Below are 18,576 nucleotides of genomic sequence, written 5' to 3' on the forward strand. Positions count from 1 at the left end.
GCCTGTGAGGTTTATAAGCTATGGAGATGAGGAATGCTTCAAACTTTTCACTGTCAGAAAGAGCAAGAGCATACTCATCCTTTTGTTGAGCAGACCAGTAATACTATTCACCTCATATATCTCCAGAACAATCATTTTGATAAAATCCTCATCCACATCAGCCCGTTTGGTTTGTGCCATCTGCGCAAATGTGGTGAGCAGACAAATTTCTTCTGAGCAGTTCATTGATTTCAGATATTTTTCAAAACTTTCAAGGTGCTCCGGATCTAGACAAAAAAAAAAATATTACATGAAACAAACATAGTAACTGAAGTGTTACAGGAAGTACATCATCAATACTTATATATTTATTCACAGTCCAATCCCAGAAAAGGGATCAGAGACAAAGGAATTATCATCCCTGGTGGCCTGCAAATAAGTACCCTCTCTTTAGAAGTGATTGGTACCAGCTGTTTTGAAATAAGGTGCAAAAAAATACCGTAGTGTGTAGTGATGGAACGATGTGCCCACATCCTTTGGCAAATATGGCAGTAACCCATGATGAAAACTCACTGTTTCAAGAATGGCTAGAATTTAAATATTAATCTTTAATTAGGCAGTATTAATCATTCATTGGAGGACCTGCTTGAATCTTTCTACTTTTTAAAAATATTGCTATGGTTTTAGCTTCCATTATACATTGTAGCAACTAATTCCACAGATTAAAAATTGAATTCTTTCATATAACTTAGAGTTAACTAGCACTACAGTCAAGAAAAGATTAAAACTGAGCACGCATCCAAGCAGAGAAGAGGGGTTTTGATCAAGAGACTTTGCCTATTCTACATACCACGATTTCAAGCAGCAACTAAACTAGGGAAACCGTTCCATGCTGATTACAAAAGAGAGATCACTGAAAGCATCTAGACCCAGGCCTCAGTTACGTCCAAGAGTTGCATGGAAAGCTCAGTTTCATTTCTCAAACTCAGTAAAACAAAAGTATTGAACACATGCTTGGAAAATACCCCTGCAAAACAGAGAACTGAGGTAGCACAGAAGCACACGAAGGATAAGAGATGCTCTCGCACGGATTCAAGACAGGGCTCTCCTCACAACCCGTATGGACATGCTGAAGGCAAGTTTTAAAATAGGAATAGAAAGTAGCCAAATGTAAATAAATACTTCTCTCCATTCCTCCCTTCAGGACCTACCACAAAACTTGAACAGCACTTAAAAAAAAATTGCTTTCAATCTATCCCAAGCAAACTAAGTAACGGGGTCTGTGCTGAAAAGCAAAGGAAGTGTTGAAAGCTGCATCTGGGCTGTAAAATGGTTTGGCTAGTGGTCTGCTTCCTCTGTAGTATATAACACACCAGCAGAAACGTTTTACAGCGATCTTATCACAGCAGTTGAATACAGTGAAAAAGCACTCACCGAGGTACTCAACTACTCAATCCACGCAGCTGTGTGCATTTAGCATGCTTGGGATTAAGCACTTCCGCCTCGGTTACATTCTGTTTCAAGTGCTTTCAACAACCTCGCAATTGTACCTCAACCTGAGATGACCAGACTTAACAACCAACACATCTCACAAAGAACGTGCTGGAGAATTGTGCAATCTAAGCGAGGAGCTTCTCTGTATAGTAAGATAAACTACATTCTGGACACATATTACAAGTCAAAAAGCTGCAGCAATCTCTCTCCCATCCACTCATCTCCCTTTTCTTCTCATATTACTTTTTGCCTTAACAGCAGAAGTTAGGAAGTATATTTTTAAGGTAGTGGATAACGACCAAAAAAGATCAGGTCACCACTGTATAAACTGGCATAGCAGAGTGAGCTGCAGAGCAGGGAAGGAGTAGAAACACACGTCATGAACAACCCAGTGACAGCAAACATCACATAAGCACCGGGATTTGTCTGTGTGTTTAGTTAGGCATAGATTAGCTAAGCAGAAGAAGAGAGGTTTGGAAAGGGACGGGACAAGAGAGAGAAAAAGGATCTGGTAAAGTTAAGGATGAAGACCACAAACTGATGGGAGTGAGTTGGAGCCAGCTGCCAAGCAGACGTGCACAAGACCTTCTCTGCGGCAAGTCACAGCTCCGAAACGGGCCATCACTGTAACCAGGGTCTCCCATGGGCTCCACTCTGCAGGCCCCAACCCTCTCCCGACAGACTCCCACTGAGCCATATCTTGGGACTGAAGGATGGGGAGAAGGAGAGAGAGAAGACAGGCTCCTTCTAAATCCCATCGCCTCAGAGCAATGATGTCTTCACCAAGCAGTTGCTACTTGACTCAATTCCCTTTCTTCTCTGCCCATCTAATTACACTGCAGCCCACTATTCAAATTTAGAGACCCTAAAAATCACTCACCCCTCAAACCCTGGTAATTTCCCTTAGACATGACATTATTGAAGCTAAACAACATCTCTGGTTATAGTAAGTTCTCACTACCTAGCGCAATGGAAGCAAAATGACAAAACAGTCAATCCTCATTTATGAAATTTAGGGAGAACAGGCATTTGTGCCCACACAGATATCAAAGATCAAGAAAGAAAAAACTATTAGGTCATTGGTTAGCAGTGAAAATTTGTGTTCCACAGTAAATTTAACACTTGGCCCTCTCAAGAATACCTGAAGTAACCGAACTTCCACGATTTCCCCCAGAGGTTTATTCTACATCATCTGGCAGCTCTCACAGTCCAGAAGTTGTCCTAATAACTATGCACCACTGCTTTACTCCATTTTACCATGCTGATTCTGCCCATCCCTTAAAAGCACCCCACCTTTACACATGCAAGCCTAAGGCTTCCACCAATGACCAAGCCTCACTAGCATCTGTAGACGCACCACTATTAACATTTCTCAAAATTAATTTGGGAGAGGAAATGAATAAAAAGTATCTCCCATTAATGTTAATGCCAAGGACTATTACAGTATGATTTATGGGAAACTAAGTCAGCATTATATCATTAAGTGGCAGTCAAAAAACATTATTTCAGAAGATTAGATGGATCTCACTGAAGGAATTGTTCATTTTCCCTGTCTAGACATTCGTGAAAAACACCAGCATGCTGACATAACCCAGCAAGGAGAATGAAGAGGATAAAAATACCCTGCATCAGCATACCAGGGACTTCAAAACATAAAAGTTAGCTAGATGCAAAACAAAGCTCCAACAAAAAAAAAGTGCTTGTTACTGCCAGAGCTGCAACCCACTGCACTGTATTATGCTCTCTTTGTTTGAGGTGCAAATATGAGACTTCACAGTAAAAATCTGGGGGGAAAATCTGTATTCCCACTGAAACTGTTTCTGAGTAGCTCTGACCAGCCAAAACATATCAGCACTTCATAAAAAGTACATAGCTACAGTCTTGATATCCCTGTCCTAATCTGTGTAAACTGCCTTACATGTTTGCTGACCTTGCACAAATTCAAGAAATACGCTCAATAAGCTCTCAAGATCTCTATTTTCATCCACTTCTCCATCAAAAGACTTTCTTTGTGTGGCAACAGCTGTTTGGGCTACCAGCTAGCTAAAGGGTAAAAACGACTGGGAGTAAGATTTTTTTCCTCCATCTGATAGCCTCAAGAGGGAAAGGGCTTGTGAAATGGGGAGTTACTGCTTTGTTTACCTGTCTCCCTGTCAAACAAGTCCTGAAATGTTTTCCATGTACAAGGCAGCAAAAGGAAAGTAGCATTCAACTAGCTTCAAAATAATCCTGCCATAGCTAAAGCCACCACAATTACTGCACAGATCAATGCAGGACAGAAGTGAAAGGGAAAGAGAAAGAACAGATGGCACATAGAGCAAGAAAAGCACCAAAAGAAGGCATGAAATAAGGGCAACGTACATAGCTGTGAAAAAACAGCAAGCAGAACTCCAACATAATGAACTACTGAAGACAAAACTAATAAGGAAAAAAAAAAAAGAGGAGGACTGGTGTATCTATATAACTAAGAACAGTCAGCAGCTCACAACCAAAAAACAGCTAGAAGTGATACAAAATTCTGTATGTTTGGATTTAAAACTCCATCTCCAAACACTGTTAGATACCAAGATGGGACCTGGCATGAGAATACACAAAGTGTACCTACTGCTAGGCATTCTTACAGCTCTCTGAAGCAGCCAGTAGCAATCACTGTTGCAGAGAGAAAAAAATCAAAAGGACAGTAGGTTTAAGTCTATGTGACAATTCCTGGTAAAATGAGAATTCAGTCAGACTGGTGCTACAATCCCACAAACTGCCCAAGATACTTCTGAGGTCTCTGGTCCAGTCATGCAGCTGAGGGTATATTTAACAATGGATCCGGAACAAAATTAAAACTGTTGCTGATATAGCAGTAGCTGAATCAGTTAGAATTGGTTCTGAGCAAAGAGATTCTACCTTGGAGTCTCTGCTTGCAGTCAGAAGGTTGTAGAGTAGAGCAGAGCTTTTCCAGTTGCTCACTCTCTGCACAGTGCATGACGTAGAAGAGCTTCCAAAGCATATTGCTGGATAAAGTTCCATAAGGCATCGCGGACATGAACAACCAGACTCCCAACCTGTTGGATTTGAAAAGACAGAGAGAAAGCGTTTCGCCCTGATAAATCCCAAACACTTGAAAAGGAGACACGTGCCCAAATTCTCTGCCATACAACAGAATTAGGAATGTGAGAATGTTTCTTAGCACCTCTCATTCTAAGTTAATCTCATTCCGAGCTGAGCAAGTTCCTCTAGTCTGATCCTAGAAATCAAGGCTTAAAATTCCTGCCCATCTTGGTACTACCAGTGAGCCGAAAAATCCTGCATATTACAGGCCTGTCTAAATCATTAAGAGTAAATATTAAAGCTACTGCAATTCCCCATTTCAAATATCTAACCCCTCCAAGCCCTCCAAGCCAAAGCTAGTTTCCACTGAAAGGGGACGTCAGGGTGAAGGAACTCATTTGGCATGACCTTTTCTCATGACCCTCATTCCAGGATATTGGCTTTTCAATGCAGTATTTTGGTACAAATCACTGGACGGCCTACCTTTTGGCCTTCAGAACCTGTAGAACAGCTCTAAAAAACAGCTCATCAAACTCTAGTTGCAATTTCTCCACGGAGTAGGGATGTGCTATTGATCCATATTGTTTATTGTAGCTAACATATTGGGCCCAGTGGTCACTTACATGACAAAGTGTCATCCTATACAGCAAAAATAGAAGAAACAAGTTGCAGAAAGATCATTAAGTATGTCAGCACAGTATGAAAACATAGATGCATGCAACTAGACCAGAATCTAGTTATGAGATGAACAAGCTTAAGCCTCTTCCCTCTGGTTTCCGAGAGACTTCTGTATAAACAATATGTACTTTCCCCACCTCTTCAAACAAGTTCAGTCTATGAACGTCAGTGCTACCCTTCCTTGGTTTTGCAAGCAAAGGATGCATACTCTGTTATACCAAATTAGGTTTTTTTATGAACTTTTAAGCCGCAAAGCAAGCTCACCTTATGAACTTGCAATATACACAAAAAGCCCAGATAGGAGTAATTATTACAGCACCAACTTACTCAGTATAGCATAAAGAAAAATAAAGATTTTATTTCAAGGAGGATACCGTTATGTCAGAAAACATACGTATACTAGCCAGGACATATTAAGTAACTGCTAGAGATTTAACAATAAAGAGCAACTTTTCCAACTGCATTTCCTTACTGCCACAGCATTTAGACCCTGCAACTCCCCACTACATGGGCGGTTTTGGAGTCAAGGACTCTGGAGCTTCAGATTCCCAGATCAGCTAACCCTACTCTTAGGGCAAAGGCTACCCAAGAACTGATTTTTATGTTGTATTTGCAGCTCTGAATTTAAAACCAAAAAGAGAAAGTATGAACAAGACATCTTATGAGAAATACATTTTCTTCTGCAATGGAAGACTCCTCAGGAACAGGCCAGAACTGGCACACACACGAAATTGCTACCTACTGTTTACAAACTGCTGCAGAAGGCAGTGTTATGCAAATAGCCCACTCTATCTTATGACTTCAGCACTTCATAAAACTCCATTATGCTGGCAAACATCTGCTTGAACAGTCAAGTTACAGTAAGGATGACAGCACCACAATAATCCAAACAACAGACTGTTGCAGCGGAAGCACAAGCTCCTACACAGGTCTTTACTTGTGCTACATCACTTGTGACTAAGGACTTCCCACTTAACGCAAAAGTAACAGAGCCTGTGCAGATTCAGTCATAACATAGAGAAGATATGCTCTTACTTGATCAGCTGACCAATTCGTTTCACAAATTGCCTGTAGCGGGCTCTGTTAAATGTTTCCAACCCCACAGACAGAAGTTCTACTAAGGAGTTTGCAAAAGCAAAAATCTTCATCATCTCATGGGGAGTTGTTTTTTCAGGAAAATAAGAACCTAAAAAAAAAAGGAAGAAAAGAAAAAGAAAGCAAGTATTCATTGTCAAGTGAAATATTTAAATATGAAAGTAAAAATAATCTATGCAGATTATAAAGATTCCATCAAGCAATATCTTCGTGTACTTGTCCAGAGATTGGGGGGGGGGGGGGGGGGGGGGGGTTAGAGGGAGCAACTGGAGGGAAAAAAAAAAAAAATCACAGTAACATTACAGCTAACAGGCAAGGGGAAAAATACTAGCTCTGAAAACATATCCGTGAACACATCTCCTGACCAGATCAAAACTAAAGGGAAGGACTCTAGTATTTTGCATGCTGGCATTGCTTTGAACTTGCTAGTCCCCAAAATATCCAACTTTTAAGTTATCTCATACACACAACTGCCATCTCATCTATTTAGTCTGCGAGCTGTTTGTGCAGCTTCATTTATTACGCATTTTGAAGAGCATCTCCTCACAAGGCAGTGGTGTTTTTGGCTGTTTTAGTCATCAGTACATTTAACATAACCAAAATGAAGAATACTTCTTTAGCAGATGATTTACCTCCAGACTTAATTCCAAGGAACTGCTGAAATAGTTCATGAAAGGGGAACTGTGATAATAGGGCAATCAAGTCATCTTCCAAAAGCAGAATCCAGCTTGTTTCAGGATCTTCATCCTGCAGAGAAATTTAGCTTTTAATATCTTTCCCAATAAAAATCATGGTAGAAGGCCTTAGCTATCATACCAGCTTCCTTGTAAAGGGAAACAAAGAAAGTATGTAAGAAAGGACAACTGAACTCTCCTTCCCACACACACAGGCCCCTAAATTTGGGCTCGTTTGCGTTTTTACATAATAGCACTCATCAGCTGGGAAACAGAACTAAACACAATGTAGCCTATGGTAGTCTAAGTCTAACATAACCCCTAAAGGGAAGCACATATTCAAATGCATGTCTATTTTCATATTGTATAAACATTTTGAAATGCATTATGTTGCCTTAAACAAGCTGCATTTTTCCCCTCCTTCTGCATGCAATAGTTGCAATAAAGTTTAATTTATACCTGTTAATATTCATTACTGGAAACCTCCAGTTTCTGGTACTCCATGACTATCTACAGTCATACCACAGAGATACAAAGAGACAAAAATAGGTCTAAATCTAAAATGATGCTTTATAAATGAGTAAGAGTCAGCTTTTCTTCCTCCAATTCATAAGACCAATACAATAAGCTTAAGCAAAACCATTAAGGGAAAAAAACTTTGTATGCTGTACCTCTTCTCCTCCTTCATCTACTAGTGTCCAATTTCCAGATTCTTTTCCAGATGAAGAGGAACTTTTTCTTTCACTTGGTTTCATATGGCACATAAAGTCCACCCGATTTCTGAGGATATAAATCCATTTAAAGTGAAAACCAAATTTTGAAAAATTAGAAAAAATTAAGAACTCTGAATTTAGTCAATTCTTAGTTAAAAGAAGATATTTTAAAACAGATAAAAGAAATTAGTAAGTATGTCAAATACCCTGATGTCATACAAAACTCACACCAATCTGATGTCTGAATTCAGTTTTCGATCTTCCAAGCAATATTCTGAACAATGTAAGTGGCTAGCATCCCCGTATAGCAAGTCACATTAAATATATAGGAGAGAACACTATTCTTTGTCTGTCTACACTAAAATCCAGAAGTCAAATTAAAGGAAATTGTATTTCAAAGAAGAGGTACTTTACAACAATTATTTAAGGCCATCATCTGGTGAATCAAAGATAAAACGGGGTGAGTGCAGGCCAGCTCCACTCCATGACTTGTACAGCCACGTCAGCTAGACATCATATCGAAATTAGTAAGGCTCATCTTAGGCACACTGAGCTACCACAACTAAACAACTTCCAGAACAGAGCTGTCTCATGGCAAGCCAGCTCCAAGGGCGGCACAGAGATTCAAGTTTGTCTATCTGAATCCATTTCGGCACATGTTAAGAGCTGCCCTGTTCTAACACTCACTCACTCATTGCAGCGTTCTTCAAATGGGAAAGCATATTTGTTTCAGCTTCCAATACTGCTAACTTGACAAAACAGAGAAGAAATTCCATATATCTGACCATCTTAAAGCTGGGATACTAGCTTTCAGGCTGTATACTGTATAAATTCTTAGTTGTACAGACATACACCACAAAATGGAATGAACATGCAAACATCTATATAAAAAAATTAAAATCATAACATTTAACTTCCTATTATCCAGGAATATACTGATAGAGCTCTGCACACATCGCCACAGGACACTGGCAGCTTGTCACCTCATTGGTCACAGAGTGGGTGGGAATCTTCCAGAACTCATACTTTGATAAATATGAACATTTTACAAATGCAACACGAGTTTTAAGATACCAGTTTCGCAAATCAAATTTAAAATTAAAACTCGTTCTCGACCTGCAGCAACTGCATCAGACAAGCGTCAGCCCTGTAACGGGGAGAACAGCCATAGTGGAAGCTCTGCATTCCTGTGTCACCAGCTGGGAGAGCCACTCCAGATGCCGCAGAAGAGTCTACGTTCAAAGTGCAAGCACCAAAACACACTGGCAACACGCATGCCCTCAACACACACTTGTTTCCCAAAAAGCTCTAGACATGAACTGTAAACTGTTCCTTCAGGAACTGAAAGAATAGCCTGCAGTAAACAGAAGTCCGAGTTAATTTAGGGTCAAACTATCAAGATCTGACTGCCAACCCTAAGGACCAGCAGTTTGATTCTTTGAAACTAACATTTCTACAAAAAACATCAATCTCAACAGCTAAAACCCTGATGTGTCCAGGCCACGGACTTGCAACTTTCCTATTGCAGTGAGCATACCCAGCTGAGCAATTATCTCCACACACTAGTCTCTAGCAAGCAAATCAAAGAGAAAGGCTAATGACTAAAGAAGAACTCAAAGAGGGAACAGATTATGGTTTGGAGCAAGTTTTATGTTTTATCTGAAGCACATAACAGCAGTTTTCACTAATAAATGATTTTAATAACTAGCTTTTCCAAGCATCACATCTTCCTTCCAGATAAGAAGAAAAAAAAAAGCATGGAGGAAAAAAAAAATTAAAGAGCACAACCAATGTATACTCCAACTTTGCAAAACCCTTTACGCAGGCACTTTTGTTGCAGAGCCAGTATTCCCAGCAGGTAACTGTGGAAACATCATCTAGAATTTTATTTCAGAGTTCACAGCAACAAACATGCAGGCATGTCAGCTATCACTAGCTATTTGACAGGTGAAAGCAAGTTCTATCACACTGTGTGCAGTAGGGCAATGTACTGCCAAGGCTGTAACCTGAGGTGAATAAAAAAGTTTGCATTTTAATATTAATCTCTCAGTTGTGCCTGCAGTATGCTTCCAGGGTTGCATAAGTAGACCTTGTATCATTACGTTTTCTACTATTAAATAACCAGAATATGTTTATAAAATCATATTTTTCACACTTACTTGACAGGAGACATAAGCAAGGCAAGAGATTGCATGAAATGAAAGACACCTGATGGGTTATCCAAGACTTTGATCTGAAATAAAACACAAAATCTAGTCTAAGTTAAACAAAAGGCAAGTTAGTTTTACCAGAGAAATTCATATTCTGAGTTTCATATTCCTCATTACCAGCTTTTTGTTCAGATGAAAAAGCACGCATAAAAGACAATTCTGACCCTTTGGAGGAAACAGTGCTATGGCACAAGATTAGGAGATTTGCTCAACAGAAGTAGGTGAAAAGAAATTTAAAGGAGAAAAAACACAACCCCTTAAAAGCTCCAAAAAAGAAAACTTCTCTCTTCCCTTCAGGTACATATGAGAACTAGCAGGCAGATGGGGAGTTGAGTAAAAGGGAAGTTAAAATGCTGCATTCAGCCTTCCTTTTATTCTATTACTTGCCATTTTCCTGTTACTGTAATTGCAATCCTTTTCCTACAATTAGATTTCCAATATATTCCCCTCTTGAAGGGGCAAAAACATTGCTTTGAAAAATGCTCTACTGCCTATGGACATCTTCACTCCCTCTGATCTCTACAAAGGGAGCATATTCCATTGCATTCCTAATTAGCCAGCTAATGAACTTTCCAAGGAAACACAGCCAACCCATCTCAACGCGCAGTACTTAGAAACTGCTCTCACTCATCCCTTCTATCTCACGGAGCTGCCTCCAGTCTCATTTGTCTCATATACAGTAACTGTTTCAAATCTAAATAGTCTCTTCCTTTCTCAAGATTTCTCCCAAAACCTGCTGCTGCATGAGGCCTCCTAAGTTGCACCTTAAATCCTCAATTCCCTTTTGAGTCTCTCTAGCTGAGAAGTAGTGAGAAGAGGTATTGTGTTTCTTATCGCAGCTGAGATAACATGCATACATGCACGCCTTGACAACCTCCTGTTTTCTTGGCACCACACACCCAGAAACATGCAGCGGTCACAGGGGATTGATCAGGTACCTGACATCCTCTTCTCCTACCCACCCCACTCCAACTTTCCAAAAATAAAGACTTAAACATTCACACCTGAATGAACGGAACAGCCCATTCACTGATCCCAGCTGGGCACCGGAGGATGTGGTTCAAGACGAAGAGATGGTCACCTGGACAGCCAATTCTTTGCAACACTGACACCTACAAGGTAAGTATACAGGAATCCTGTAAATAATTTCAAGGTTCATTCTTTTACAGTCTTGCTAAGCAGAATAATAACGCTTTTTCATTTCTCACACTTTCCAACAAGCCTCAGTTTTCAGGGCAAGCAACAGTAAAACAATACTGAAAAGCTGCTGTTTGGCTTATGAACTACAGCACAAAGTTTTATTCAGTGTAGAAAAAAAATGTAGTAAAATTTTAAAGTAATTAAAACTAACATTTAAAAGTCAGCAAGAAGTTTCCCAAAACTGACGAGTCTGAATACTCTTACTTCCGAAACAAGAACAGTAATGCTCAGTATCTATTAAAACTCTCAAGTCCACCTTGAGCAGTGCTGGTGGCTCATGTGCCAGACCTCATTAAGACTGTTCATCTCCACTGACTTTATCAGACAAGGGAAATCATTTTACAGACAGAGCAACAGATTCTGTTTCCCAACTAGAAAAAAAACAGGAACTGATTGCACATGGGACAGACAGTAACACTTTCAAAAAAGACTTCTGAATTGATCTCAGGTGCTCGATCACACAGCTATATCCATGCTCACTCCCTCACCAGTCTCCGCAACCAGGTGAGAAGGTCACTTTGAAACTGAGGGTCTTCGATAACTCTACGAGTGAAACTGAAAAGAACGCTGATACATTCTTTCAAGTGGCTCAAGTCTGAAGAAAGATTTTCTGATTGCTTTGAAACTGCAAATTAAAAACAGAATTAAGGAGCTTTGATGAGTGACTCTCACAGTAGTAGCATAAGCAGTGGTTTGGAGATTATATAGAAACCTTCCTCTCTCTGTATCTATAGGTATCGAGATATTTCAACAGAGTGGCTCTCTAGAACTGACAGAGAAGCTGACTTAAAGTATTTTACTTAATCTTATAATTAAATACTGGACACCAATTACAAAAAGAACATACCATAGCTACTCTCGTAAAAGGCCTCCCCTCAACATGACCTTTGTAAGAACCAGCACATTTACTATGCATATAAACAACTGGAGCCAGGGGAGGCCTAGGAAGAATAAATATACAGTGGGAGGGATATTTTAGCTAAAAGATGATATTGCCACAAGACCAAATTGGTGACGTGCTTCAGATGAAAACCAAGAAGATATCTAAGTATTAGAGCTCTGAGATTTCAAACAGCCTTCCAAGAGGCGTAGAGCAGCAATAAGACCCAACTGGGTTTAAAACATCTATAATCAATCCGGAAAAGGGATTGTATTGTGTGTTGCCTTTGACAACAAGAGATTGGATTCAGGGTGTCCCATCCCACTCAGTATTCCTCCAGATCAGTTGCACTAGATAGCTTAGATACAAGGCAGCACTCCTGCATTCAACTTCCACTCTACAGGAGACTAAGGCAAGAGAATTAGAGCTTTGCTGCAAGAGAAGAGTTTCACTGTTCACTATGTAAAATCAACAGGTTTTCATGTCAGAGGAGAAATACTCAATATACAAATCCCACCACAAGAACTCCAAAACTCCAGACAAACAAGGCGTTCAGCACCCTGACAGCACAGGCAGCCGTCCAGATAAGCAACACACCTTGTTCCTGCTGCTGAAGAGCCACCGATCTCAGCAGGGATGAGCTGTTGAGCAACCTGTAGATGTACGACTCCACTTGTAACCGGGACAGCACTGATGTGTACAAGTGCAGTGCCAGTGTCTGATGCACATGCTCTGCTTTGGCTTTAAACAACTTTTTCAGTTCCCCCAACACGCTTTCATTCATCTCTACCGTCTGGTAGCGATGGTGACCCGACACTTTGCACTGATCTGCACAGACACCCTGAAAAGAAAGCAATTATTTTATGTAAGTGGTTTTTGTCATTTTCTTAGGTCAAGTGCGCTTACAGAAATCAAGCCTGACGTAACCCTCCAGTCAATAGATTTCGAAGCTTCCATGAGAGTGGCCACTTTACAGATGGCAAAGACAAAAATCTGGGAGCACCCTACTTATTTTTCAGAGCTGCTGGCTGCTGCTGATGCAGACCTCCAACTTCTAAAAAACCTAGACTCTATAAACCCTCAATAATGCAGAATTAGCAGTTGACATCAGATGAAGTGACTCGTTTTTATCAGCAACAGGTGTGAACAAAATCAGATCATTCTACTCCCTGCCGAGTGCTACAGCTTCTTAGTTTTTTGATGTTCATAAACATTCAGATCTGCTGTTTTAAAGCCAAAACATACACTGACAGAGGCTAAAAGTTTTCACAGGCTCCTAGAGTTCAATATTTACTAGTAATTCCCCAAAATACATTTAAAATTTCTCAAATTAATTGTACTTTTACTTTTTCCAAACTGGAATTCAAGGCTGAGAACAATCTTCCTCTGCCCCAGCTCCAACTCCTTAGCACGAGGAAACCACAACACATAGCATCCCTATTATTCTTTCATGCAACCACAAAATGCACTTTGCAGCACACACTTAGGAAGCTTGGCTTGAAAGTATTCTTGTTTTACATAAGTTACTAGAATAAGTTTTGAATTGGTAATAAAAAGACAGTTATCTGCATGCACATACACAATAAACAGTAAATTGGGAGGGAATAAAACAAGCAGCAAGCCAGCGAGCTTTGCTAACTGTATGCTGACCAGCGGAGATATGAGTGAAGACAAAATTGTAGAACACAGAAACTGATCAAAGCAAAACTGGAAGTCTAATAATGCTCAGCAGTACAGGTTCGTTGCATTTTTATTCCCTAGTAAAAAATAAAAGACTCAATTACACTTATGGAGCAACAGTTACAGGAAGCGGATGCATCTCGCACTCCCTACGCTCCGAGCAACAGGGTCACTGGGGAGCAGGACTCTAGTTTCACCACACCCGCAGCCTCTGCCAGCAGGACAGGCAGGAAATGACCTCTGCAGGCAGCAGTCCAGATGCAACATGCAGAAGCACCACTATGGTCGTTTTGGAATCCTGGCTATAGTCCTATTCCACCACAGACCCCTTGTGCCTAGCTGAAGCACTGTGGAGCACAAATTTGACCCAACACAACAAGCAGAACTGACTACACACATCTCATTCTGACTGACTACAGGCAGGAGTTTGGCTCCAGAAGAGATCATTAACAGAGACTGCAATATTCTACATTTGTCAAAGTTTAAATCAAGGAACAAACTGCTTTAAACATCAACAGGATGATATTCTTAAGTACTTGGGGGGGCAGGGAGGTCACTGGGACAGCAGAGAGAAGGAAAAGTAGAGGTAACCATCTCTTTCACAGCAAACCAGCCTAAATACAGCGAGCTTGACAGCAAGCAAGATTACTATCCGGAATCATGTCCAAATAGTTTTGGTTCAAAAGTAGTTTTAATAACAGGCACCTGCACAGTTTTCTGTTCTTCTTTAAAAGTCCATAATCTCTGCCTTGCATTTTGGCAGTCTGTCATCATGGACTGCAGCTCAGCCTCAGCCAGCAACAGCTGCTTCCTACAGCGCAGGTAGTTCAGGAGCAGTTCATGAAACTCGTGCCTGTCCTGATGAGCAACGCTTTCAAATTCTTCTGCATAGGAGTCAACATTCTCCAGCCATGAACATGGCTCAAAAATTTTCAGCTGCTCTCTGGTAAATGGCACCAGTTCTGGTTCGGTTGGGATTTCTGGATACAGCCTTTCGTTGTGTAACAGTGGTTTGACTGCTACTACGGTGGGTCTCTCATAAGACAATTCAGCTGACAAGTCTGGATAAACAGGTTTCAATCTCAAATGTTGAACATGTACTCTGGATTTCTCACAGAGCTGTGACACAGTAACAGGAGGCTTCTCTAAAGAACAGACAAGAGGATTTTTAACATCCTGAATGCTTTCAGTTCCTTTGTCCTGTACAAAGTCCACCAGTGTATGAGAGCCAGCAGCACTGGAAGGAAAGGTACTACCCGATACATCACAGCTTCCTGATTTACCCGCAAGAGCCTCCCCAGGGCTCTGGGTTCCACCCAGCTTGCTTTTCCCACTCTTCTCAACATCCCCCTTGCATTCCTCATGTAAGGGATGGGCTTTGCGCTCTTCTCCAACTGCTGGAGGCACTAAAGTCACTGTTGAAGATCCTTCATTTGCTAAGGATAAAGTACTCGAGGGGATGTCACACACATCATCCACAGTTCTTCCGTCCTCTGCTTCATCATTGAGCTGGATTTCTGCAAATCCTTCAGGATGTTCCACTTGCGCTTTACTGGCTTGAGAAGACACTTCTGCCACAGGAGGGAGGAAGACATCATCAGACTCTTGGATCTGGGACTCTTCACTACTGATTTTCTTTTTTTCCTAGAAATAAATTAACAAAGAGTCATTAACAAATGAATCTCTCCCCCATGCATCCCAAATCCAATCACCACCAAAAATAGTGCTTGTCAACAGCACAACTCCAAAAGCCCCTCTTAACAGGTTAATTTTCATAATATTAAAGGTGAAAAGAAATGTACCAAATGCAGATCCTTGTTCCTTAGTTCCTCTTTGAAGACTGTCTATCAGTGTCTATTTTCTTGGTCAGTTCTGGACTCATGCTTCAGTGTTTCTCCATAAAAAGCTATAAACATCCCAGAACAGAGTCTATCTCATTAACATGCAAAATAATCAAAGTACCAGGACTCTGACCTCTACAAAGAGTCACTAGATTTTACCACAGTAAATTACTTAGAAATTCATCTTAAGTTTTATCAAAATATTTTAATGCACTGAAAAGAAAACAGTTTTCAAAAATACTAATTTTGGAACAAAGAGGTCCAGAAAGCATCTGCAAATTACATCTAAGACCATCATGAAATCTGAATAGTTACCGAAATACCTGTTTTCAATAGGTATCACACACTAGAGACATAAAAGAAACTTAAAAACAACAGACATTTAAATTGTAAAGAGACTATTTACTTTTAAATTAAGAACAGCTTTGAGTAAAGTGTCCCCATAACCCTAGTCTAAAGTGTACATTTGTAGTCTCCTTCCAACAGCACAGTTTGTTTCTAAAAGCACACTGTTTCTAAAAAGCAAAACTGGGAAGAGTTGGGTTACACTGCTCCGGTTTTGAATGACCCACAAAATATAGATAGGAAGATAAGTGAAATTTTAAAAAGCTTCAATATTCCTCCAGAAGTAGGGAAAAATTTTGGACACTTGCTGCCAATTTCAGGCATACTTTCACTAAGCAGCTGACATGTGATTTTGCCTTATGAGAAGGCATGTATGCAAACAACTCTAAACATCAAGGCCTCAGCTGACCTTGATCTCAACTGCCTATGCGTAATTAAAGCATACGCTCACAGCTCCCTTACAAAATGGCAATACACTGGCTTTTGCTTTCAGATAGCTTTCTACAGTGTATTAAAATCTGCAAATACTTTTGATCACAAAATGCTGCTGACACACTCCAAGACTAGTTAGAGCTATGAGGGAAAAGTTAAAAATAGATCAGAATAATTCTTTGAACTAGAACGTGCAGTTATAACAAACATCTCCTGACAATTCACTCAAAGTCCGTATTTTTCACAGATACTGTATCACAGTTTTCTTGACAGCATCGTGATCTGCATGCTTCACAAACATGCAAGGCTGCTGGTCCTTTCTTCTCTACAATCTCGAAGCTCCCTACTGCGGCCCTTGTACAGATAAACTCCCGTTATCTCCGAGTAGCGTTCTCTCATCACTAGGATATCTAAGTGCTACTCTTAGACAAAGGCAGTCTCTTGTAAAATTTATGAAGTGTTTCTCAGTTCCCACTTTCTGAGGAGAAATCAGGCCCTGAATTGGCATAAAAGCTGCTCTGTCTTCTGAGGGCTTAGCCTTTAAGCCTTCTCCCAGCTCTCAGGAATTTCACCTTTTCCAAAGATTATTGCTGTTCTGGGACACAGCAATGAAAAAGTCCTTACTGTGGTTGGGCCCCACACTACACCCTCAAACACTGCTTGCACATTAACGTAGAACAAGGGTGCAGAGCATAACAACGACAACATCATCACCCAGAAAGGGAGCGGGTCACATGCAGCACTGAAGCACTTCCGGATTCTCACATGTGCCAATCTCCCAGGAATCTCCCCCAAATTATTTCACGGTGAATTACACCTGGCAGGGACGGCCCAGGACCGCAGCCACTGCACATACTGCATACGTACTTAATGACCTACCACAACCACCTGCGAGTCACCTTCCTGCAGGGAACTGATTCTCTTAAACAGCAGCCTTAACTGTTGACTGCGCTTGCGCATACCGCGGGGCTGTATCAAAACAAAACCATGACTTGCTCACTCTTCCGGCATGGGATGTTTTTTTTCCTCCAGTCCTTACCTGCCTCGAATTCAGGAATCACAGCTGTAGTTAGCACTTAGGTCTAAGCCTTGTTTTACCAAATGGGGGTCAATTAGTGCATTCATTTCTTTTCAGAGGGCTTTGACACCCTTTGCTCTACATGGTACAATTTACACCATGCAAGACAAAAGAAACATATAAACGATAACGTGGCTACACTTCCATTTAGACTCAACACGGAGGCAAGGGAGTTCAGCTGAGGCCATTTTCACAAATCACTGAAATGCCATACAGCGCAGCTGCAAGAAAAGCAAAGCCTCCAGGAAGCCGCTGGCACCATGAACGGCGTCCGCGGCAGACGAGACCCCGGCAAGCGTTACACTGCGCAGCCGAAGGCAGCTCCAGCGGCCTGGGCGCGGAGGGCACACATCACACGCACAATAAGTTTGTTTACACCAGCACAGAAGAAAGTCCCTTTACAACACACAAACCACCACAACTTTCCCTTCGTCGCCGGTTGTTCCGACCCCCCCCCCCCATCGCCTCAGAAAAGCTCACTCGCTCCAGGCCCGAGCACGACGGCGCTGCTGAGGAGCACGACCGACCACTCGGCTGCGCCCACCGCAAGGCGAAGGATAAACACGGACACAAACATCGCCGCAGCGACGGCGGCGGCGGCACCACCACCGCCGCCGAGGCCCGGCCCGGCCCGGCCGCCCCCACCGGGCCCCCGGGGCTCCCCCCCGCGCCGCGCCCTACCTTGGCTCTGCTCTTGGCCCGGGCCTTGCGGGGGGGCCGCACGGCCTCCGCCATGGCCCCACCGCACCCCCACCCGCCTCGCTGCTGCCTGGGCGGCGGCGGAAGGGGCGGGCGCCTCCCCGCGCGCGGCCAATCAGCAGCGCGGCGCCTACGGCGGGGGCGGAGGGACAAACCGCGGCGCGGCGGCAGGCGCTCCGCAACGCCCCCCCCCTTCCCCGAGGGGGTGGCAGGGAGGGCCCCTCGCCCCGTTGCCGCACCACGAATTTCATTTATGATGTTCGGGAGAAGGAAGCAAATACGGCGAGGCGACCCGCGAAGATGCTTTGGAAAAGCACCATTTCGGTGGCAAAATAAACACGCCTCGTCCCTGCTTTGGGCTTCCGTTTATCACGGGAAGGGTAACGGATGCATCTAAAGAAGAGGCAAGCGGGGCTAAGCGATGCTCCCTGGTTTTACTGCACCGGCGCTGCCGACGGTATTAGACCAAAATGTTCTGCACCACTTGGAAAACCGCCCGGGAAGTTTCTGAAAAAAAGTAAAAAGCCATTTCAGCGCTC

General features: G+C 42.0%; 1 protein-coding gene across 3 annotated transcripts in view; it reads right to left on the reverse strand.

Annotated features, from left to right (window-relative positions):
* The window catches only part of LOC112994473 (ectopic P-granules 5 autophagy tethering factor), a 57,454-nt gene extending 39,303 nt beyond the window's left edge, over positions 1-18,151 (reverse strand). For all 3 annotated transcript variants that reach the window (XM_064500749.1, XM_064500748.1, XM_064500750.1), the window contains exons 1-12: positions 18,020-18,151; positions 14,348-15,286; positions 12,560-12,803; positions 11,571-11,707; positions 10,887-10,994; positions 9,832-9,905; positions 7,631-7,739; positions 6,918-7,032; positions 6,226-6,376; positions 4,996-5,151; positions 4,369-4,526; positions 112-266 (exon numbers count right to left, since the gene is read on the reverse strand). In XM_064500749.1, coding sequence (XP_064356819.1) covers positions 112-266; positions 4,369-4,526; positions 4,996-5,151; positions 6,226-6,376; positions 6,918-7,032; positions 7,631-7,739; positions 9,832-9,905; positions 10,887-10,994; positions 11,571-11,707; positions 12,560-12,803; positions 14,348-15,286; positions 18,020-18,073 — 2,400 coding nt within the window. In that variant the 5' untranslated portion in view covers positions 18,074-18,151. The remainder of the gene's footprint in view (positions 1-111; positions 267-4,368; positions 4,527-4,995; positions 5,152-6,225; positions 6,377-6,917; positions 7,033-7,630; positions 7,740-9,831; positions 9,906-10,886; positions 10,995-11,570; positions 11,708-12,559; positions 12,804-14,347; positions 15,287-18,019) is intronic.
* Positions 18,152-18,576: the final 425 nt, after the last annotated feature.

The sequence above is a fragment of the Dromaius novaehollandiae genome, chromosome W, assembly GCF_036370855.1.
Source record: "Dromaius novaehollandiae isolate bDroNov1 chromosome W, bDroNov1.hap1, whole genome shotgun sequence".
NCBI lineage: Eukaryota > Metazoa > Chordata > Aves > Casuariiformes > Dromaiidae > Dromaius > Dromaius novaehollandiae.